This window comes from Littorina saxatilis, linkage group LG5, assembly GCF_037325665.1.
Source record: "Littorina saxatilis isolate snail1 linkage group LG5, US_GU_Lsax_2.0, whole genome shotgun sequence".
Lineage (NCBI taxonomy): Eukaryota > Metazoa > Mollusca > Gastropoda > Littorinimorpha > Littorinidae > Littorina > Littorina saxatilis.
In genome coordinates, this window is record NC_090249.1 from 32,835,572 (window position 1) to 32,859,570 (window position 23,999).

A 23,999-nucleotide genomic window follows, 5' to 3' on the forward strand; every position below is an offset into this window, starting at 1 on the left:
AGCCGGTGAACCAAATTGAGTTTTTCTACAGGGCGTCTCTTCCTGGTAGACCTTCTGAGCGGGGGTGGATCACTGTCGACTTCTCCGTCCGAAGTGTTTCCTCCCGATTTCTCGTTCTCTGAGGAAACTGACAAATCACTATCACTGGGTGGAGCCTGATCATCATCAGCGCTCGGACTTGTACTTGAGGGATAAACAGGGTTTTTGACTCGATCAATGATGACCCGGAACGGGCCTATCTCTCTGCCTTCCGATGGCTCATCACATGATGCATTAATCAGACACTGCAACTCGTGTCAGGCCACTCTTTATACGGTAGTAACCCGTAAATAATTGAAACCCTACCGAAGCGGCGCCATTATGAGCGCGAAACCTCCTCTCACAGTTATGCATTGTGAATCTATAATTGTAGCAATCCACTTTATGGCATTGCAGCTTGCAACCCGCTGATCAGCTAAACTCCCATCCATTATGTGTTCTTTGTTGGCATGTCGGCCATGCCCATGTTTTCGGGGGGTCCGCTAATCATCCTGGTATCAACAAACTACACCGGCATGCGATCAAAGATTGATGGTGTGATTGATTTTGTTTTTCGCTCTTTGAAGATTGCTTCTAAAGGTCTTAAGTTAAACATTTCCATGTTGACGAGATGTGGTGATAGTTCTCATGCGCAGCCACTTGACAATCGTAGCAAATCGGGATGCGGCTGACTGAGGCATAACCTGACACTCTGCTGAGTGACAACTACACTAGAAGTTCCACTGATTGGCTACGGCCTTATCATTGAATGAACAATGGATGCTTCTCTTTCAAAATGTGGCGATTGAGCTGCAAATTCCTTGATTTAACCATGCAGACTTGAAATTCGTCGGTCACGACCTTGCCAGAGACTGAAATTGCATTCTGCCCTCTAGCTATAACACCGAGGATCTTATCTAGTATTGATGAAGCCCAAAGCCGCCTTCTCTCTCCTGTGCGGCAAGTGATGTCTTGGAAGCTGTGTGGATATTTACGGCTGGGTGCACTTGGGAGGTTTCGTCTGGCGATCACTGTATCGATTTTACATTTCGCAAGAAGAGAGGGATTACACTGCGGGATTCTGTCTTTAGGGTTTAACATTCGGTTGTTGAATGAAGCTTTGGTAGTCTCCGAGTCCGGGGCTAAAACTTCAACGCCCATCTCTTTGTGAAAAAACGGATTATTTGATGTAGTAGCAGTCTCTCTCTCTCTCTCTCTCTCTCTCTCTCTCTCTCTCTCTCTCTCTCTCTCTCTCTCTTTCTCTCTCTCTCTCCATCTATCCATGTATAATTTCTCTTACCCAAATACCTTTTTTATATATTTTTCTTATTTTATTTTATTTTTTATAGATCTTATCTCAGTTAGACAGACGGCCTACACGTGTAGCGAGTGCGTCATTCAGCGCAAGACGTTGACCGTATCGATCTGACATTCACAGTCCAAGGGAGGGTTTACACTGGGGAATATAATAAGCCTATCCTTCAGCTCTAATACTTCCGTTGTTGAATGTGCACAGTAATGGTGCTCGCACTCTCAGAGGCTAGCAGTTTAGCATCTTCTCTCTCGCGCGCTCTCTCTCTCAGTCTCTCTCTCAAATTCTTGTTCAACTTGAGGTTGACATGACTGACTTACATCGTAAGACATCGTGACGTTCTTGATCAGCCTGTCACAATGACCATTGTCACTGCATTGGACACAGAACCCCACCTCTCCCAACGCACTGCATCCCTTACTTATTCACTCACACGTGTATGGCGTTTCCCATCCATGCACGTAATATTTATCTTACCCACATAACAGCAACTTTACAGATATCTAGGTTAAACAGACTCTCTGCACGTGCAGAAGGATCGTGTCAGTGTCTGTAGGTCTCTTCTTGCCTCTCTGACCTTTCACAACAGGGAGGATTCTTGGGGGAACAATCTGTACTGAGCCCCACCCCATGTCATTGTTCTCTATCAGACTTCGCCTTGATTAAATCAGTGAGGAGCTTGGGTGGAATGTTTGGTATTGCGTTGCGGGTACGCTAGGGTACATTCTTCTGAGGTTTTGAGCCTTGCGAGGTCATCTCCTTCTCACCGTTTCGGCCGGCGGGCTAGGCGAAGTCTCAAAAACTCACGAAGAGGTGTTCTTCTTCAACGCATGCAACTTCTAGCCTTTATTCGTCGTCGAAGATCTTAGAAACTCTGAGATGATATGTGATTTGACCTCAAAGTTTCTGTAGCTGTGCAAGTTCCTAGAATAGTTTGCGTGGCTAGGGCAGAGGTTTTGTATGAGTTTGTTAATGAGTCTCAGGGAGACAAGGACCATGTATGTTGACTTAGACCAAGTTGTTGTGTGTATTGCAAGTCTAAGTACTGTATTCATAGACCAAGTTGTTGTGTGTATTGCAAGTCTAAGTACTGTATTCATAGACCGAGTTGTGTGGATTGCAAGTCTAAGTACTGTATTCATAGACCGAGTTGTGTGGATTGCAAGTCTAAGTACTGTATTCATAGACCGAGTTGTGTGGATTGCAAGTCTAAGTACTGTATTCATAGACCAAGTTGTTATGTGTATTGCAAGTCTAAGTACTGTATTCATAGACCAAGTTGTTGTGTGTATTGCAAGTCTAAGTACTGTATTCATAGACCAAGTTGTTGTGTGTATTGCAAGTCTAAGTACTGTATTCACATTTCTGTCCTTGAGTGTCACCTCCATTCCAAGTCCCCAACATTGAGACAGGTATAGTGATATTTATTTATTAAGGAGATTTCTATAGCGCATAACTAAAAGCACTATGCGCTTATCAAACAAACAATTAAAAGCAAAACGAATTGAATTGTTCACGTTGTCATCTAGTGAACGACGAAGAAGAAGAAGAAGTTCACGTTGTGTGTCTTGTTACTCCAAGGCTGTATGTTCAGTCTGGTATGTCCTGTCCTGGTTTATGGCAGCTAAGAATTGTGAGACTGAAGTGCCCTATTCTCTGAAAGTCAAATTCCAACTCCTATATATTTATTTAATATAGATGAACGAAATGTAACGAATGTGTGTGTGTTGGAGTGTGTACCAGATGCGCAAATTGCGTACACCAAAGAAAATGGAACAAAACAGCGGAATGTCATTGTTAAGACAAGTGTAACAATGTGAAAGATAACGTAATATTGCCGACATCTGTTGCATACTGCCATAATTATAAATGCACTCAGGAAAGACTGTATTGTAGCCATCGCATGCACCTATCCAGAACGTGTAACAAACAGCAGAAAGTTAAATTCACAGTCACATTTCTGTCAGTATGTATCGCTTTTTGGGAGAGAGTGGGGGAAAAAACAGTGGAAATTCGTAATTATAAAGTACAGCCTGGAACGCTTTACAAATTACATGTGCACGAAGCCTACACTGTACGTGGAGAGGGGGCACAAACACCACAGAGCATTGGGTGTAAAGTTGTGGTCCCAGCTGGTGTCGGGATATGTGTCAGCCTCTGGAGTGAAACGAGCTTTGCGCTTGGAGAAGACGCTCAGGCGTAGTATGGGCATTTGGCGATAGAGGACACAGCATGTGTTTGAACATTTTGTATGGCTGCTGCCCAAACTTTTGCCGGCGCAGTGAGTGGGAAAGCAGGCTGAGATATTATACCGAATAGCCTACAGATACAGTTTTGTTGCTGCATGCGACAAGTACTGAGTATGCCGCACATCGCATGAATATTGTAACAGATCGATTCGTACAACCTGTCGCGTCCAAAGCAGCGAGATCGGGTCGTTCAGATATATATAATATAATATATATATATATATAAATATATATTGGTTCTACACTTGTTGAATGAGATACGTGAATCAAACTCAGGACAGCTGTGCCGACGTTACTTACGCGCGACAGAGTAAAACGGTGTGGAACTCGACTACAAAATTAATAATTCACACGCAACTGTTAAATGCGTCAGTTTTAAGCAGCGCTTTGCGTGTAATAAGGGTGTTCGGTGCGTTTTGACCTCAACCATGCAATCGAATCGAAAGCAGTTTCCAGAGTATTGGTCGCATACCATCACGTTTCTAGTCTCCTCTGGCCTTAAAGGACCCGATACAGGTGCCCATCAAAAAATTTCGTCCACATAGTCCCAATTCGCTATCAGGGATGGTTGTAGAGAAACTAATTGCAAATTTGTTCTGGGATTGGCAAGCGCACATGGAATGCACCAGAGGATTTAATGAAATCTTCTCAGTAATAATGTTCTTTCTTCAGAACACGTAGCCTATCTCTCTACGTGTGCGACAAGCCGTTTTTCTCAGCCCATCCCTGAACTGGCTTGACAAAAGTAACTAGCAGTGTCAGATAACGATGGAAACAAATCAGTGCTAAGTGGTATTTGCTCCACCTGATCTCAACAGTGAATGCGTGGCTCCATTACCAGCATGCAAGCTGCGATGGTCCTGATGACATAAACATCGTTATTGCACAGTCAGATAGTATCGCAACTCACCGTCACTTATAACAATGATCTGTTGGACTCCATCCCACTGCCACCATCACCGACATGAAAATAGTCCCACTTCTACCACTTCCTTTACCTTCAGCTCGACCCCAGTCCCACACACTTATCAATACATGTATGTACACAAAATACGGTAATAAGACCGCGTGACACGTCAGCTAGGTTATGTCTGTCGTTCACAAAGGACCAAACTTCACTGATTGTGAAATTGGTAGGGCAAGGGAACCACAATTGTAACACTTTCTGTCATTTCCCCCCTCGAATGCAAGCTGGTGGTTGATGCAAAGCTTGGATGTACATGGAAGGGCTGTCAAAAAAAAATTGGAGGGGGGGACTTGTTGTACACGGGATATTGTGTAATAAGGTTACCCTCATGATTGATTGTAGTAAATTGAGGGACAACGGACCACGGACGTTCCGAGACTCTTTCGGTCAAAACTTGACTAAATGTAAAAAAGAGAAAAGGAAAGTAATCGTAGTTTTTGGCTGCGTAACAGCAAACTACACCAGCGGCGGTACAATGGACGCAACATCACCAAAGTCAGTGCAGCGCCAGTCAGTGAAAAAGCCGACGGCGTCGCTCACGCACCATCACCACCACCACCACCACCGCACCCAACAACAACGCAAGCTGCTGCTGTTAGCTGTAGCCCCTGGTAGAGCCACAAATGACGAAATCGCACGCGCTTGAAAGTTACTCCTCTCTGTCGAACCAACAAGTTGGTGAAGCCAGATAGTGTGATGGCAATTGTGTGAGTGTGTGTGCCGTTTTCGACAGGAAGCGCAGTAGGAAGGGCATAAGATAACCTTGGAAAATAAGGATGAAAAGATAAGAAAATTAAGGTCATTTTGCAAGTGCAATGTCGACGAATTCAGACTATTCTGACGTGGACCTAGAGTGTGGTGTGTAAGCTTTTACCGTGACTTCTCTCGGCATCAGCCGTGGAATATCTATTGTGTATTGGGCACATCACTATAGTTTGTAGCAAGCAGATAAGAAAGTGATGCTGAATTGACAAAATCAATACCACCAAACTCAGAAGATCTGACCTCAACGTAGACTTTACCAGCTTTGCCCCTCGGCTCCGAAATATAAATATTTGGCATTGTTACCGCCCCGTCGTTTTCAGTGTCCGGAGCGGTGATGGTTGTACATGTAGTAGTGAAGTGTGTTGTTGTGTCGGCGGTGATGATAGTGTAGTGTAGGCTGGCATTATGAGGCTGTGGATGCTACAGGCTGTTGTTGTTGTTGGATTTTCTGCTACTGTTGTTCCTGCGGCATACGGCAACGGTGGTTGAGACTTACCCGCAAGGGAAAGGATAATACCGAGAAGTGTGTTGACAAGAATTCCGCTAAGCATACATAGCACGCCAGTTGTGGCGTACGTGCCAGTAATGTTGAAAACACGGTAAGTGTGACGTCATGTGCTTGTATTTGACCTACTTCTCGAATTTAAAAAAACAACTGAGGTAGGGCGGGGGATGTGTGGAATGTGCGAATACTGGACAGAATCCAAGACATCTCTCTCTCTCTCTCTCTCCCTCCATTAGAAAGGCATGGGCACAAGCATCTTCTTGCTTACATGGAAGAACAAAATTTGTTCCATCAGTTTCAATCCGGTTTTCGGTCCAAGCATTCTTGCCACACAGCTCTTACGTCTCTCTGCGAAGCTTGGCTGTCAGCAATGAACAAGTCTGAAGTTACAGGAGCATTGTTTTTGGACTTTAAGAAAGCATTTGACTTAGTCGATCATTCCATATTGCTGAAAAAATTACACTATTATTTGAGAAACGATTCGGTCTGTGACTTCTTTAAATCGTATCTTGCTGACCGGACACAGTATGTCACTCTACAATGCCAGAATTCGTCTACTGCACTAGTAAGACATGGCGTCCCTCAAGGGTCTATATTAGGACCTATTCTCTTTTGTATTTACGTTAATGATTTGCCTTTACATGTATCGGATGATAAAGTCAAATGCGAGTTTTTTGCAGACGATTCGTCTATCCATACCAGTAACACCTCGTTGGAATCAGTAAATTCTTCCCTGAAGAACACTTTGGACGAAGTTGCGAAATGGTGCACATCAAATGCCATGATACTGCACCCAGAAAAAACTAAAAGCATTGTTATTACCACAAGACAAAAGCATCAGCTAAGTCCTCTTAAATTACAACTGACCTTAGGTACAACTCAAATACAGCAAGTTAAAGAACACCGCATACTTGGTGTAACTGTTGATGAAGAAATGAAATGGTAAACACACATAAGCAACCTCTGCAAAGTGTTATCAAGGAATTTGTATTTGCTGTCAAAACTCAAACATTATGCGAAGTCTGAAACATTAAAAATGTTCGTTCATGCTCATATAATGCCTCATATTAATTTTGCTTCGACATTGTGGGATGGCTGCAGCGATGTTCACTTATTAAAACTCAGTTCTTTGTACCGTCGTGCTGCAAAACTTATCCTGTATGAATCGCACATGTCTACAGAAATGAAGTTAAACATCCTTAATTTCCTTCCCCTAAAAACCCACCTTGCATACAATAAGGCTGTCTTTATGTATAAAGTAGTTCATGGTGATGTGCCCAGTTATGTGCAATCCTATTTTACACATGTTACGAAGAGGTATGGGTCTCAAAATTTACTTCCTCCAATTCCTCGTATAGATCTTTATAAATCCAGCTTAGCTTTTTCAGGATCATCTCTGTGGAATTCTTTGCCAATAGAAATCAAACGATCCGCATCATTAAAGGCCTTTAAAAGGCAGTTGCACACACATTTGAGCACACTATAAACTGCCCCTGCTGTCTAGTTTCCATTGTGTACTCGGATAATGTATGCAATGCTCTTAAGTGTTTTGTTTTTTATGTTTATACTCGACCATTATTTTGATGTTTTACTAGTTTAATACTTTGATTAGATACTGTTCCTTTTAGGTATGAAATGATAGCATGTGCTTGTGTGTAGATATGCGAGCGCACGCTCGCGCGCGCGAGCATGTGTGTGTGTATATGTGTGTGTGTGTGTGTGCATGTGTGTGTGTGCATGTGTGTGTGTGTGTGTGTGTGAGTTTATGTGTGCATGTGTGTGTGTATACGTGGGTGTGGATGTGTGTGTGTGTATGTGCGCAGTCTTTGCTTTCGTTTACAATTATTCTCTGTATATGTTCCAAGGACAGGTTGGAAGATTAGGCTAAGCCTAAAACCTTTATCCTTATGTAATAAAGTTCTGAGTTCTCTCTCTCTCTCTCTCTCTCTCTCTCTCTCTCTCTCTCTCTCTCTCTCTCTCTCTCTCTCTCTCTCTCTCTCTCTCTCTCTCTCTCTCTCTTTGTTGCTTGTTCTGTTACCGTTTGACATCAAACGACGATCCCAAAATCAAGATTGACAGAGGTGGCAAATACGAAAATGTGTCCAAAATTCCGAGTTGCACGTGTCAGCGACGACAGTCACATGACGTAGACACTGGGTCAAAATGAGGACAGCCGCGATCTTGACATTCGGCCATGACTGAAGGACGACAACAATTCACGGTCGTGGCAATATGCCAATATGCCCATACTGCATATCAAACATTTGATCATTATTGACCTCCATAATCGTTTAATTGACATTTGTGGCCACAACCTGTTGTGTCTTGATTTATTCATACGTCTGCAGCTTGTCGAGATATGGACCAGGCAAGTGTGTCAAGCTAGTGTCGGCCAAGGAAATTAAGGACACGGAGATTGTTTGTTTGTTTGCTTAACGCCCAGCGGACCACGAAGGGCCATATCAGGGCGGTGCTGCTTTGACAACGTGCGCCACACACAAGACAGAAGTCGCAGCACAGGCTTCATGTCTCACCCAGTCACATTATTCTGACACCGGACCAACCAGTCCTAGCACTAACCCCATAATGCCAGACGCCAGGCGGAGCAGCCACTAGATTGCCAATTTTAAAGTCTTAGGTATGACCCGGCCGTTTGTTTGTTGATCTGCTGACTCGGCATGAATCTAGTCAGACTGTATAATTATGTATAATTGCAGTGGATGCTGTTCTGAACAAGTCTACGTGTAAGGGTTTGTTTATATATATGGGAGAGGTGACATTAGGCTCTCCTAGACTTAGTCTAAACGATGAGAGAAAGAGAGACAAACAGACAGAGATGGAGAGAGAGGGTGTGAGAAAGACAGACAGAGAATGCGTGCGTTTGTCTGCGTTTGATGTAAAAGAAGAAATCCTGACCGCTGTTTGACATTTATGAGAAGTTCGCGGAGTTTATGTTCAACAAGCACTTTATATTATCAGAAATTGATACGTCCTTCGAAAACTATGCGCGCGCACACACACACACACGCACGCACACACACACACACACACACACACACACACACACACACACACACACACACACACACACACACACACACACACACGTACACACGTACACACGTACACTCTGATGAGATGGAAATTACTATTTATCATTCATGAAAGACCGCCGCACTATCACTTTCCGGTCTCCATTGTCTGCCACCGGAACAGGCGTTGCCAAATAAAGTATGCCCCTGTTTGTCTTGGCAGCGTCCAGAAGCCATGAATTACGTCCGCTCGAGGACAAGATTACAAGCGCTGTAACTCCTAGGAGTTTTCACAATTGTCGTTGAATCATTAGTTAGTAGTTACACGGCGAAACACAAGATCATACATGGTAAAAGTTACACCTCCTCGACATTACCACAGTTTCCAGTTGTCTTAGACTTATTACTCGGTGGGATGGGATGCTGTTGGCAAAATAAGCCTTAATTGGGCGATTTGTCTCGGTTGGGTGAGAGTGAATGGATGAGCGAGATTAGGGTTAGTGTCTGGAAAGCAACGGCGGTGTTATCATAGTCTGGCATTCTGATCAGTCATCGCTCAACGGCTATCGCCAGTTATCTCTCTGACCGGACGCTACAGTCCTACGCGAATCTATCAAAATAAGAATACAGAGTTATCTCCCATATGTTTTTCGCGAGCACTAATCTAAATTTGAGATCAGTGTTCGCGAGACGAAAATGATTGCAGATTGGCCGACTTCGACAGTGATCTCCGTTCTGTTCTTCACAGTTATGATAAAGACATCGTTCTAAGGTCAAAACAAGTCGACATTTTGGGACTGCTGCCGGAAGGAGACCGTAATATATGGTTTCATCACTGTCAACTGGTTACAGAAAAAATCGTCTGCTCCAGTGAGCGCCGAAACCAAACGGTGATTATCACGTGACACTTTTGCCATATTTAGAGTTGTTTGCACAGTAAATACAGCCGCGAAAAATAGCTCGCTTGAAACTGTCTTACATATCAATTCCTTTGTAATTTAAAAATTACAAAACACCATGAAAAATCATTATCGACGATCGCGAATCTGCTTATATCAATAATACATTACAAAAATCTCTAAATATGTAAAAAAAATAAAAAAATAAAAAAAAAATCGGTTTCCTTGCCAGACAAGAAAACTCAAGGCATCCTGTCAGGGAGAGAATGAGCCGAACTCATTTTGACCTGAGGTCAGGATGTGAGTGCTGGGTGCTTCTATTTGACGCCTTTGCTTGTGGTGGATTTTGCGAAAAAGTGCGTCAAATTATGCTGATAGTTGCGACAAGCTATCAAGAATCTGCGACAGGCAAATAGTTTGTGTCCATCCCTGATTGTTGATGCAGTGTTGGCGTGTTACGTCTGTTTTCGTTCTCAGCTTCTTGTTACACCGACTTTGTACCCATCTATCAATGCTGTTTACGAAAAACGGCGTAAAACGATACCCGGGTATGAAACAAGCGCAACACGCCAAAGGCTATTATATAAAAGCCTTTCATATTATTATATCATATAAAAGGCTATTATATTAAAGGCTAAATGGAAAGAAGGTGGGGACCAAACAGAGTGATAGTGCTCTGCTCGCTAAAGTTAGTGAAGAATGAGGCTACTTCGGTAGGCTCTGCTTGGGCGGAGATCAGTTCCTGAGGGTGGAGTCTGCTTCGTGAACTGAAGGAACTCGACATGAACCACCTGTTGTTTGGGTAACTCCCAGTCAAGCAGTGGCCGTGTGTGCATCACTGGTGAACACGGAGTGCTCTCTCTCTCTCTTTCTTTCTCTCTCTCTCTCTCTTTCTCTCTCTCTCTCTCTCTCTCTCTCTCTCTCTCTCTCTCTCTCTCTCTCTCTCTCTCTCTCTCTCTCTCTATCTCTCTCTTTCTCTGACATTAAATGGTTTGATTTGTTCGCAGTCACCTACGTGTACGCAGCTTTAAACGGGCGACCATTGCTATACAGTAATGGTCCTAGACCACAGAGATATAGACATAGACCTCCTTGTGGGAGTTTATGCAGCCAGTCTTGTTTGGATGAACAGACATGTATACGGACAGACTGGCCTGACAGAATTCCAGAAATTTTGACATATATGCGAACCCTTTGACATAATCCACACATTTGAGCCGGGTCGTGGGCCGCAGACATAAGACTAGTCTTTTTTTTGGCCTGTTCATGACGGCCAATCCGATGGTTTGATGCTTACTAAGTTTGCGAAGGGAAGTCGCGGAATGGGTATACATTTTCAGGGATTTTGTAAATGTCCTGGTATTGAGAATTTACTGTAACATATACATATTGCTGGTACTGCTCGGAGATCCGAAGCACAAATCTTCGTGTTTAGTCCTTGGTAGAGAACGTATCTTCTTGTCTTTTTTTGTCCGTGTGGTTACAAGCTAGATAATTTGGATTCAGTTTGTCAGACAAATTCGATTGTATCAACGTGAACTGACTTCGGTCAAATGTCGGCTACATAGATTTATTTACTGGGTAAGTCAAAGGAAAAAGAAACTTCAGCCAGGCTAGACAAAATCGAAGTGACTGTGGTCGGTGTTTCGGCCACACTTTCGACGGGTCTTGGTGGTCGTAAATGCCAAGGGAGAGGTGTACCGAATTGGATGAAGTCTGGTGCCAGTAATCTATTCCGTGGTGCGTTTGTGTTTCTGTGCGGTAACTTTGGTGTATAGATTGTGTGCCTTTTGAGACTAAAGCTTCTGGAAGGATTAGTTGTAACACTAGGGGATCGGCGGTGTTCTGTTTCTACTTTGGATTAGAAGAGCAGAGGCTGCTCAACAGGGCTTAGGGGGGGACTGAGAAGTATAGGCCCCATTCTCTGCCCTTCTAATCCTCCCCCTGCACATGCTAAGGAAGGTGTATACATAATGATGAAGTTCTCTGCTCAATTTGAAATTGTGTCTTTACGTCACTCACATGCACACACTTATTGTGCATACATCAAAACAATCACACACACACACTCACACACACACACACACACACACACACACACACACACACACACACAAACACACTGACACAACACCCACCCCCACCCCCTCACACCCATTATGACCTACTCACACATACTCCACACCCCCACCCCATCCCCTTACTGGGGATCGAGGACATACCGGTGTTACGTTGACATACTTTATCTACTTTAATCACAGCAGAACTTGAATACTTTACAGTCTCTGACAACAATTCTTGTAGTCGCTTCTTCTTGCGCCTGTGTAAATTGCAAATCAAGAGTTATGCTGTCCAGATGCAAAGCAGGCAGCAAGTGCGTGTTTGTGTGAGTTGACGGGGTCCAGCAAAACCGACCCCTCCTCAATTCCCTGCCCTGCGATCGATAATGGCTTGAAGCTCTCACTGTACACAAACCGCTGTGCATCCCCCCCCCCCTCTCCCTGGAATTCTTGCTGTTTCATCGCTATTTGGTATTCCGCACACGATCCATCGTTTTATGTCGGCTTGAAGATTTTTTTTACTCTCTCTTTCTCGTGAAACAGCATTGTGATGGGGTCTTTAGTGTCTTTGAATTCGTAATTTCTGTTTGCCTTTGTGCTTCAGAACAATGTGCACTCACAAACACACACACACACACACACACACACACACACACACACACACACACACACACACACACACACACACACACACACACAAGCGCGCACGCTTTCTTTTAAGAAGTGCCATGCCGAAAGTCTGTTTCCTACGTGTTTTTCCCTGTTCTGTGTCTCAAGTGAATATTGATTGTAGCTGACAATCCCTGAATTTCCACAGTCCAGAGTTTTGTTTGCGTGTTTTTTTCTCCGTTCGACATCTTCCCAATCATTTTTTTTTATTTATCTTCGACGCCTTCATTTTCATTCTTTGTTATCGTTTTTGTGTGAATTAGTGGGTTTTTTTTTGGGTTTTTTTAAATATATTTTTGTTCTATTTTTGTTCGGCAGAACTGACATTAATACCAGTTCGTCGTGAGACGTGTGTGTGTGTGTTTGTGGATGATTCTCCCTCTCTGTCTCTCCCTCTCCATCATCATCATGTTTTATGACCGACTCAAAAGCGTCCCCCGCAACCCCCACACACTTATAGTGTTTATGCTTGGTTTATAACAAACCCTCGAGTAGCGCCCACACTTCATCCCACACACTATTTATTCTTCTAGGACGCACGTGCAGCTCTGCTGTGTGCTGGCGATGGAGCTGCACAGCCTGAAACTTAACTTGAGTGGCTGAAAGTATGACAGTATTCTCGCGCCAGAAGTGAAAATTCTTGTGATGATATTTATAATCATTGAACATAACAAAGACCACTGTAGGCTTCGGAATCATTGCCGTGGCCACCCTTGCAATTAAGATGTTTGTCGAAAATACGTCACTGGCATTGACTGAGAGTACTACGTGTACTTTTGATAATTGAACACCTTTAAAATGCCGATGTACCATGCAAGTTTATTACTGTCAATACTTTATGGCGCTGTTCCAACAGAACAGGGACCCACAAATATTAAAGAACAAGGTGGTTCTTTTGATCATAATCGCCGAGATCACTTATGCAACTGTTTTCTCTGGTCACTCTTACGGGGCACACTTGCGTCCACAGATCCAAATATACATATTTTAACGGTATCTAACAGTGTTCTTGAATATTTTGGTGGTGATAGCAGGCATCATTGTGATCTCCGTAATTTTCACTTTTGGTACTGTTGTGCTATCATATATGAAAGTCAAGCGATCTTACTTCACAGTGGGATTATGAGGTAGGAGGGTGTAGGTACAATAACTCACGTGATTTATTGGGGGTACTTTCAGGAGAAAGTTATTACCCTACCTTGCGCCGCGGAACTGGGAAGAGAAAGGTGGCAACATAGTACCTCGTAACTCTGCGACCTCAGAGACAAAGGGGTTGTTATGCGTTCGCCATGCGTTATGACTTGGAGAAAGGCCTAAATATTAAATTGGAATATTGAGACCTTGTGTGTAACATGTAATAATGAATGTATCACTGACTCCCGTCCTCCCTGCCCCAACCCCTATGATCTCTCTCTCTCTCTCTCTCTCTCTCTCTCTCTCTCTCTCTCTCTCTCTCTCTCTCTCTCTCTCTCTCTCTCTCTCTCTCTCTCTCTCTCTCTCTCTCTCTCTATCTCTATTTGTATACGGTTTTTGGTATTTCACATCAGTTATCTTCGCATGACTTTGCCCAGTCGGGGTATGTGGGTGTATTCTGTGTTTATTTGTTGGCGTCCCCCACATCGAAACTCGCTTCCGATTCCAGGTACTCTTCTGCGTGTTCATTTGTGTTTGGGTATTGTGCAACCATGCCGTTGTACTGTCTTGACGCATAGCAGTATTAAATGCAGCTTGACAACCCGTGAACGGTTATATCTATGACTTGTTCGTGACTTCACCAGACTTTTTCTTAGAAATTTACTCGACCTTTCAATAAAGTAGCCCCAAACTCTTCTAACTCATCATTTTTGCATGTGATGCTAGCATGAAGAACCTGTACTGCCACAGCTTGTCCTTGTCTTTACTTGGTTTTGTTTTTGACTTGATTCGATCTTTTAAGTTGCACCTTCTCATATATTATAACAGATCATCGTTGTTCCGGTGTGTTTAACATGCTCTTGAATTCACCCAGCCTTGTTTAGTCATTGAATTGCCCTTGAATTCACCCAACCTTGTTTAGTCATTGAATTGCCCTTGAATTCACCCAACCTTGTTTAGTCATTGAATTGCCCTTGAATTCACCCAGCCTTGTTTAGTCATTGAATTGCCCTTGAATTCACCCAGCCTTGTTTTGTCATTGAATTGCCATTGAATTCAACCAACCGTGTTTTGTCATTGATTCGATTCTCAAATCGCCAACTCACCATTTATTCTTTGCTATGTTAACAGCCTGGAAAGCCGTGACAACCCGTTCCTGCCGGGCGGGGACCTGAGCAAGGAGGCCGAGGAGCTGCTGAAAAAAGCCACCATCGTGCGCGACAAGTTCTATCTGAACCAGGAGGGCAAGTACGTCCAGCACAGCAGTCCCGAGCACTACGATCCGAGCAAGGCTCACCACCCGACGGGCGACACCAGCTACGACGCCGCCGACGGCACGTTACTGGCCAACGCCAACAACAACAATGCTGCCGCCGCTGCAGCAGCAGTCCTGGAGGAACGAATCTCCCCCTCTTCAGCCAGCAAGGCACAAGCCGGGATAGCACCAGCACCGGGGGAGGCGGTTCCCCGGGTGAACGGCAAGGCTGGAGACGGCGTGGTGGGGGGCACGTCCCCCGACGGAGTGCGGTTGGAGGTCGGGGGGTCCCCCACAGCTGACGGGAGCAGAGGGGTGGGGAATGACAATGCGGGGGCAGCCCCTGGTGTTGGTGGTGATCAGCAGGACAAGGACAAAGCCAAACGGCGGCCCAAGTGCTGCACGGTCATGTAGCGATAGTCTCTCTAGAAACGTCTCTTTCTTTTTTGTTTGTGCTTTGTTTTTCGCGTCTCATTTCTCTGGTTCATTTCTGGACACAACAACAACTACAACTGAAACAACGTCTCCTGGTTTCTCTCTTTGTCTTCGGAATCTCTACTACTGCTACTACTTCTCCTGGCATCTTTTTACTTTCGCGTTCCATAAGCGTCATCATCAAGATTGAAGCTTGTGCAGTGAGTGGTCAACTTAATACAGCTGAGTGATCGAGAAAGCTTATCTTATATGACTTAGCGATATTGCAATTGCATGGACCGTGAAAGAAAGACACACACCCTTCCTGAACACGAGTTAATTCAACGACAAGGATGTGCTGCAGAACTAGATTCCTTCACCCGCCATCCCGACCCGACCTCTCTGCTCGGGTTTCCGTGGGCATGGGTCATACCGACCCTTCGGGAGCAGAAATCGTGACTGTTAGAAATCCTTTTCGGAGGCAAGTGGGATGATTCGAAAGGATTGTGTTCTTCACGGTGATGGCTATCCTTTGCAAACGCCAGAGGTCGAGAATCCTGGTGAATTGGGTGTTAGAGAAGATTCACGTTTACATAAATGGGAAGGAACATGGATACCTACTTGTGCTTGTTCCATGTGCTTTGGTGTCAGTGTTGTTTATTTCTGTTGGTGACCTGACAAAAGATGAGTCAGAGAAAAAGTTCAAGGTGTTAAAACCTGGTGAGGCGAAGCAGTACTTAGCTTGTAGATTGGAATACACAACAAAGATTTGGCTTGGTGGATTTGACGCTATGAAGTAACGAAACAGACTAACATAACGTCTCCTTAAAGCTCCCTCTTTGTCATATCTAAGGATTTTTTCGCATCTTCATTCTGATTGGCGAGCTAGCACGTGACGTCACGCCTATGTCATCATCCGCCTGCAGAAATCCGGGAATGGAACGTAACGCTTTTTGATCGTCAGTGTCTTCTTTCTGTGGTTTGCGATTTTATGTGTTGCCATTTTTTCGCCATTCTGCAAAACGTGCTTGAAGAATCTCCATTTAGGTTATATGTGTGTATTTGAAGTTGAACCACAGGATCTAAGTTTCATTAAGTCGTCGTGAATCTGAACTTCATTGTGTCGGCATCTTCGTTTCAAAGTTTATAATATATGACCCTGAAATTCATTGTTTCTTTTTTTCTTCCTTTTTTTAGAGAGAACATTATTTTCGGTGACTGGAGCTTATAGTTCATCCATGGAGATCATTTCAACTGTATTCCAACGCCATTACAATCTGCTTTGATAGGCATTTCACTCTATAAGCAGTACATTACTTTTCATTGTGGAATTAAAGCTTGATGGACAAAAAAAATTTCTCAAAAGGTAGAATCAGGTTTCTCTGCACGTCTTAGTTTTGCTTCCTTTGTAAAGTTTTTAATGTGTAAATTTAGACGTACAATACCATGCGATTATGGTGTTTTTAATGGCTATGTGATACAATCTATGATCAACTGGGGTTTAAGGTGAAGTGAATAAACTGGTGGTACAGTGTGAGACTGATGATTCTCAAGAGCATGTTATACTAGTTTCAGATTATTAATATTATGTTTGTCACAGTATGATGAATCTGAATGTAATAATTATGTGAGATGCTGATTTCTTTTTGTTTTCGTATTATTGCCTCTTACGTTCCACTGCACAATTTCAGACTAGGTATACAATAGTTTCAAAATTTTAAAAGGTGGTAGTTAAGAAATCGCCATTAAAACACAAACAAACACAACAACAAAAGACAAACAAGTAAACAAAACGATGAGGGTAGGATGATAAGTAAACATATTAAGCGTACCTTTCAGTTTATGTAGGATTCGGACATTGCATGTGGGTAAATGTCAAGTTTTGTTCCTCGTCGTTTCAGAGAGCCTCTGATAATAAACAGGTTGAAAAATATTGGTTCCCCTCTAAAAGAGGGGTACAGAAGGCTTAATAAAAGACGAGAGACAGCGTTTTGCTGTTCTGCCCTTTTTGGCAAAACCCTTTGAAAAAAAATAATAAAGAGATACATTAAAAAAGTGTACAATTTTAGTAAAGATCAGCTAGATTCAGTTGTGTCTTTTAAAGATATTTTGCTTGAGGGCAGCACTGGTTAAAGATGTAATGGTCGGTATAGCGCCTGTAACGCGTAAGTAGGACAACAGCGAAAACGGGTACGTCGTTATGGTTAAAAGCCATAGAAACCGAAGGCGCACCGTCGAGTTGCATTCGCGGAGAGGTTGTCTCGATACAACAATTCAACGAGAAGACCTTCTTTCAAAAGATATTGTTTCAACGTTGTCAAAGCGGTTTGAAAATCTACGGACTGAGTCAGGCGTCTTTGTAAAACCTTTGTTGTTGTAAAATACCAGTAAAATACCAAGCAAAGCTACTTAGAAATTGGCTTTTCGATCAGTTTCAGATTACGTGCTCTAGCTCGTCCTAGCACCCCTTCCTGAGCCAACATTCGTGCCCCCCTCCCCACCCCCATTCTCTTTCAACATCCCTCTATTTCTTTTCGCAGCATATTTGTCACAGCCGGTTTCGGTGCTAATTAGTCGGAATCGGAATATTTCATGTAATCCTGTTAGCAGCGCGATGTTTATGATAGCATTAGCATAGACAATTGCATTAACACACAAATCATGAGCAACTGAGCCAGTAACTAACTCCATGTGGTAAAATTCTCTTTGTTTGCTGGGAGGGGGTGGGGGCGTTGTCTGCGTGACCGTTTTAGCAATTACATCACTGTGAACAGTCGTAGACTTGCTTTTGTTGAAAGAATTTTTTTTTTTTAAGTGATAAAAGAGAATGGTTGCAACATGTTCCACCGATTAATCGGCGGACGTTTTCTATCAATGATTGGATGAATTTGCATGCCGCGCATTTAGTGTGGGCGCGGGTTTTGTTTTGCCAAACATCAATTATCGGATCTCTCGATAGGAACGATCAATAAATATCATGCATTGCACGAGCATGCGTTACGGTGACAGCCAAGCATTTTATCGTCAGGAAGTTGTGACGTCACACGCCACATTGCAGCAGTGTTCTTAGTGAAAACTCGAAAGACAGATGCGTGCTGGCGAACTGCTTATAGACACAGGTGCTGCTATCCACTGTGCCGATATTATCTTGAAGGAGAAGTATTTATGGTTTGTGAATTAATTGGCTCCTCGGCGCTGATGCGGTAAAAAAATTAAAAAAAATTAAAAAAATTGGAGAAGAAAAAAAAAGACAAAAATATGGCAGAGAACAGGGTTGTGTACACACAGGAAATCATGCAGACACACCAAGAAATTGGTTTTCTTTGTGATTGGAGAAAGCTGTGTGAGAACAATATGAATTGTATCTTTCATTGTCCCTATCCACAACACCTCAGCCCTACCAGTACCACCCTTCCTATCTCGGCTTCCCCAGACGCTGGAACGATTTTATTTATTAGAGCTTCCGAAAAAATATAAAGTTTTCCTGGATCATACTAGACATGGTTCACTGACACACATAGGTACCCCTTCAGAGGCACTCATCCATTCATTAACAATTTCCTGTTGTTGTTGATATATATAGATATATATATATTTCATGGTTAATTTGATAGCCTATTCATGAACACACACAGTCTTATCTTGCCAGTGAATTCCGCCATCGACGTGTGTAATAGGGAACGATAATCATTTGCAGATGTTATGATCAGCACGGCCAGCTGAGCAGTGCAAATCTTACTGGGGCAAAGTATGACAAGGTTAGGGCTAACAGTAACATGGTGCGACAATTGTTCCCATAAGGACTAAACAGCTTCACTTCATTCGAATCATTGTGTCACTCACTCAGTGACTGCTCTGTCGCAAAAAAACCTGCGACTTTGCAACAAGTGCTTTAATTACCATGACGTTATGTATGACCTTACACAAATAATAATAATTCAGATGCAGGTAACAAGCTGATAAAAGCTGAAATAAGAAAGTACAGCTCAGAAACAAAATGAATCATTTGTTGTTGATCATGTGAGCATGTACTGTGTATACTTCAAGGCTGTGGCTTGACTTCTACACATTGAACATCCTATAGCTATTATTCCGTAAGTTACCATATCGAAATATCCTTTTGCTTGACCAGGCGTTTTCTTGTCTTCAGATTATTACGCGACGTTCTAATTGATCATTCATTCCTGAAGTATATTTGTCCTGATCTGAAGTGTCTTGTGTAGTTGCCGTGTGCGTCACAAGCTTTTAGTATTATTTAATTGATCATGAACATGTATATTAGTCTGCGGGTTTGCTTTTTGATTGATTAATTCATGACCGGTAATGTTTATTGGCGTTTTTGTGTCTTTTTTGCCTTGTGTGAAGCAGTCAGTCCATTCTTCTGTCGCGTTTTGATTAGAATGTTTGTGTGAAAAATCCAGTTTCGTGGCTGAGGTTGTACAACTGTGAGTTCTATATATATATATGAGTGTGAATGTATGTTGTTTGAACGTGTGTATCAGGTGCACATGCAGGCGAGCAACCGCATATTTCCTTAAAAGAAAAACTACATTTCAGAGTCTAGTGCAATATCTTCCATTGTGTTTGTAAGTGTACGCGCTTTCTTCGATTTGGTTGGTTCTCCTTGTCCTACTGTGTATATATTTTTGTAAAAGCAGATACATAATTATGAGAAAGATTTGAAATATAATTTTTTTGATATGAGTTAAGCTTGTTATTTATCACAAAGCAAGTGATATGTGCACGCTTACCCAGACAACCACTGTGCTACGTACAGCTGCAGCGTTACAGAAGTGTCAAACTTTCATTCGCTGAGCACGTTTGGAAATCATGTAAAGGGTTCATTTTTATTTGAATTTCTAGCATTGGTTGCATTATTTCAAACACCATAATGAAATTTTCATCCGTACATAACCCATTAGTGTTTTGCTTGAAAATCTAGTCGCTTCGATGTAAACAGTTTTGAATCATTAATATTTAATTCCAGTCGCTTGAGCCAAGGCAAGTCTTTCCCGAAAGCGTTTTTGTTATCTTTTTAACCACATGCTTTGTTATTTTTGTTTTTAAACAAGTTGAAGGCTTTTTATGGGAACATTCATAATCAAAAACGTATTACGTTTTTATGGGGACGTTTCTTTGTCGGTAGATATATAAACAACAAAAAAATCAATTTTTAGAGCTGTACAGTTTCGAGGCAACAATGGGTTTTTTTAGGCATCGAACCGGGAAAGACGGATTATTACGATTTGTTCATGTGTTGTTCCACATAAAGTGAAACACTAGGAAATAGATCTTTGAAAGACCGGGGGCACGCTATTGTTCCCCTTATGTTTTCCAATTTGTTTTTAAGTGCGTATAAAACTGACTCGAGGAAATCGACCTAGACTGCGTGTGCTTTCTTTCGCCTCATGACATTGTGATCTGTAATGTATTTGTCATTATGCATTGTAAATTGGCATCACGTATTTCGTCGCGTGACATCTTTGTTATCGTTCTTGCAGGCTTACAATTACAATATCAATTTAAGCGACAGCGATCTAAGAAGAAAATAAATGAAAAAATGAAGAACATGCTGTTTGTTTTGTTGGCCAAGACTGATTTTATTAAAAGACATGAAGAAGTGACTGTGTTGGTTAAGTGTGTGTGTGTGTGTGTGTGTGTGTGTGTGTGTGTGTGTGTGTGAAAGCGTGTGTGTCAACGTGCGTGCGTGTAAGTGTGTATGTCACTATGTGTGTGTGTCAATGTGAGTGTGTCACTGTGTGTGTGTGTCAATGTCACTATATAAGGGTATGTGTCGCTCTGTGTGTGCAACTGTGTGTATGTAAATCTGTGTGTCACTCTGTCTGTCTGTGTCTTTATGTCTGTACAAGTGTGAATGTGTATGTGCGCGTGCGTGTCTCAGCCCCGACTGTGTCTTGTTTTGTGTGTGTGACGGATAGCCAGGAAGAGTTCGTGGGTGTTTTAAGTCATTATAGGTTTGTTTTCTGTTTCACTCTTACCAAGCACGCTTAGTGCCTTCACTGAATAAATAATAAAAACACATGAAGTTCACTGAAAGAGAAACCAAATAGAACACAAAACGCTGTTACTTTTATGCTAACAAAACAGAACACAAAAAACACAGTTACTTTTATTTTGAACTATGATACTTGTACTACCCCTACTCCCGCTCATTTGGTCAGAAAACACACTTCTTTCTATAGTCTTCACACGAGGAAATGTATTAAAAAAAATGACATTACATTTTTCAAAGATAGTTTTACGTAAGGTCAAGGATTGCTAAAGAGAGGCAGCTGCGTTTAGCCGTTATTTATAAGATAATGTATGAAACGTGGGTATGGGGTATTAGACTTTTGCACAAGAATCACTATTACATAAATTAGTAAAATCTAAAAGAAAAAATATACGATGACGGCTTCAATAAACTTTTTCTTTGGGACTGGTCAATTTGGCGTGTGACCTATTTTAACTCTACTTCCAGTCCTTATGGTTAGAATCAAGCCATATAACTGTGAACAAAGATACTGTACGAACAGAAACACTATAACGCACCGCTTCTGGATTATTTTATTTTTTAACTGCACACACGCACGCGCAAGCAAGCCGGCAAGCAATCACGCATGCCGTGTTCATATGACAAATGTATAACCCCCCCCCTACACACACACACACACACGCACGCGCACACACGCACACACTAAAACACACTCACAGTATAGACACATACAACACCTCCACACACACACACGAATACACACCAAATGCCAGTACTTTAGATACAGGTTAAAGGGAGGTGGGGGTTGTCGCACACACACACACACACACACACACACACACACACACACACACACACACACACACACACACCAGGGGCGGACGAGGTTTTTTTGGGGGGTTTCCGGACCCCCCCCCCCAGCCAAAACATTAAACAAAAATTTTTTTGTTTTTTTGGGTTGAGTTTCAATTTTGGGGGTATTAATCAGTGACAAAATCTGCTGCCTGAAACTGGTAATGATCATCCTCAGAATGCACCAGATTGCACCATTTTGCATCCTTTGCATCTGGGCACCATCATCGACAACCAGCTCGACTGGTCGCCAAACGTGGACGCCGTGTGCAAGCGGGCAAACCAGAGGCTCTTCTTCCCGAGGAAGCTGCGGCAGTTCCACGTCGACCCACAGATCCTCCACCTCTTCTACCAGGCGACTATTCAGAGTGTCGTCTCCTTCAACCAGCTCTGCTACCACAGCAGTGCAAAGAAGGGCGACATGGAAAGGTTGGAGAAGATCGTGAAGAGAGCAGGCTCCATCATTGGCTCTGAGCTTCAGCCTCTCAGCACTCGATTTCCGAGTGTGGCGCTGAAGAAGCTGAGCATGATCCGCTCTGACGACCGCCACCCTCTGCACCAGGCGCTCGCATCGTGCGAGCCCACGCGTGAGTCATCACGCCGTTTGAGGTGCTGGCGGGCCAGGACGAACCGGATGAGGGACTCGTTCCTCCCGATGGCTGTACGACTCTACAACCAGTCCCTGTGAATGTGATAGTATACTAGATAGACTTGAGTGCTGTGAAATTTGACTGTGAGGACTATGGGTGATGTGAACTGTGCTGTGAGGACTATGGGTGATGCGAACTGTGACTGCGGAAGGACAATGAGTGCTGTGAACTGTGGTACGTATAGGGGGGTGGGGTATGATGTAATGTAATTTGTGATAATGTATGGGGGTTATGATGTAATGTATATATGTATGATGATTTATTCTGTGTCGATTGTGAATGTATGGTGGGGTGGGTTGGGGTGGGGGGGGGGGGGGGGGTATGATGTAATTTAATGTACGATGATGTACTTGGTGTTTTATATTGTATGATTGTTTGTTAGTTGTAGATTATAGTACGATGTTTGATGTTGTAATGTTTGTGCGTGTGTTATAATGCAATATGTTATGATGTAATGTATGATGATGTATTCGGTGCATGATAATGGATGTATGCTTGTTAGTTGTAGATCTAGTACGATGTTTGAGGTTGTAATGTTTGTGCGGGTGTTATAATGTAATATGTGGCCGTATGAGGGTTCCAGTGTGTGAGTTGTAGGGGAAGGACCCCTAATATGGACCGCTTTTTGTTTATTGCTGATAACTAGCTTGATTTCTTGCGAAGAAGTTTCATTTTGAGGTTGGTAGTCCTTCTCTCTTAGTTGAACAGTTAGGTCTAATTAAAGTGAAATAGCTTTGATAGACCTTCAGCAAAAATTAAATACAGAAAAAAATCACAAATGGTCCATATTAGGAGCCTGGGCGCCCAATATGGACCAGTGAAGCGGCCTTCACGAATCACTGTAAAAAGCCCCCTATACTTCAAAATAACATGATACAACTTAGTGTGCAAATCAGGCTTATTCAAATATGCTTAAGATTGATATCATATGTTTCGTGTTGATGAGAACATTATTTGAAGCACAACAGGAAACTAAGGAAATTGATCAAAAACAGAGTGGTTATAAATAAAATTATTAACTTCCAAAAAAAAAAAAGACTATTTGTTATATTTTTTTGAAATCTCGAGGGCTAGTTATAGGTTATTTTCAGCAAGCTTCTTAATGAATTAATTAAAATTGCCTTTAGTTTTTATTTTCTTCGATTTGTTGAAGGTGGTCCATATTAGGGGACTCACACATACTTTGAGGTTTTGCTATTATTTTTTGTTTGCAGTAGAAACTC

General features: G+C 42.6%; 1 protein-coding gene across 6 annotated transcripts in view; it reads left to right on the forward strand.

Annotated features, from left to right (window-relative positions):
- Window positions 1-20,900, forward strand: part of LOC138966907 (uncharacterized) — a 272,207-nt gene extending 251,307 nt beyond the window's left edge. For all 6 annotated transcript variants that reach the window (XM_070339303.1, XM_070339301.1, XM_070339300.1 and 3 more), the window contains one exon: window positions 14,742-20,900. In XM_070339303.1, the coding sequence (XP_070195404.1) occupies window positions 14,742-15,279 (538 nt within the window). In that variant the 3' untranslated portion in view covers window positions 15,280-20,900. The remainder of the gene's footprint in view (window positions 1-14,741) is intronic.
- Window positions 20,901-23,999: the final 3,099 nt, after the last annotated feature.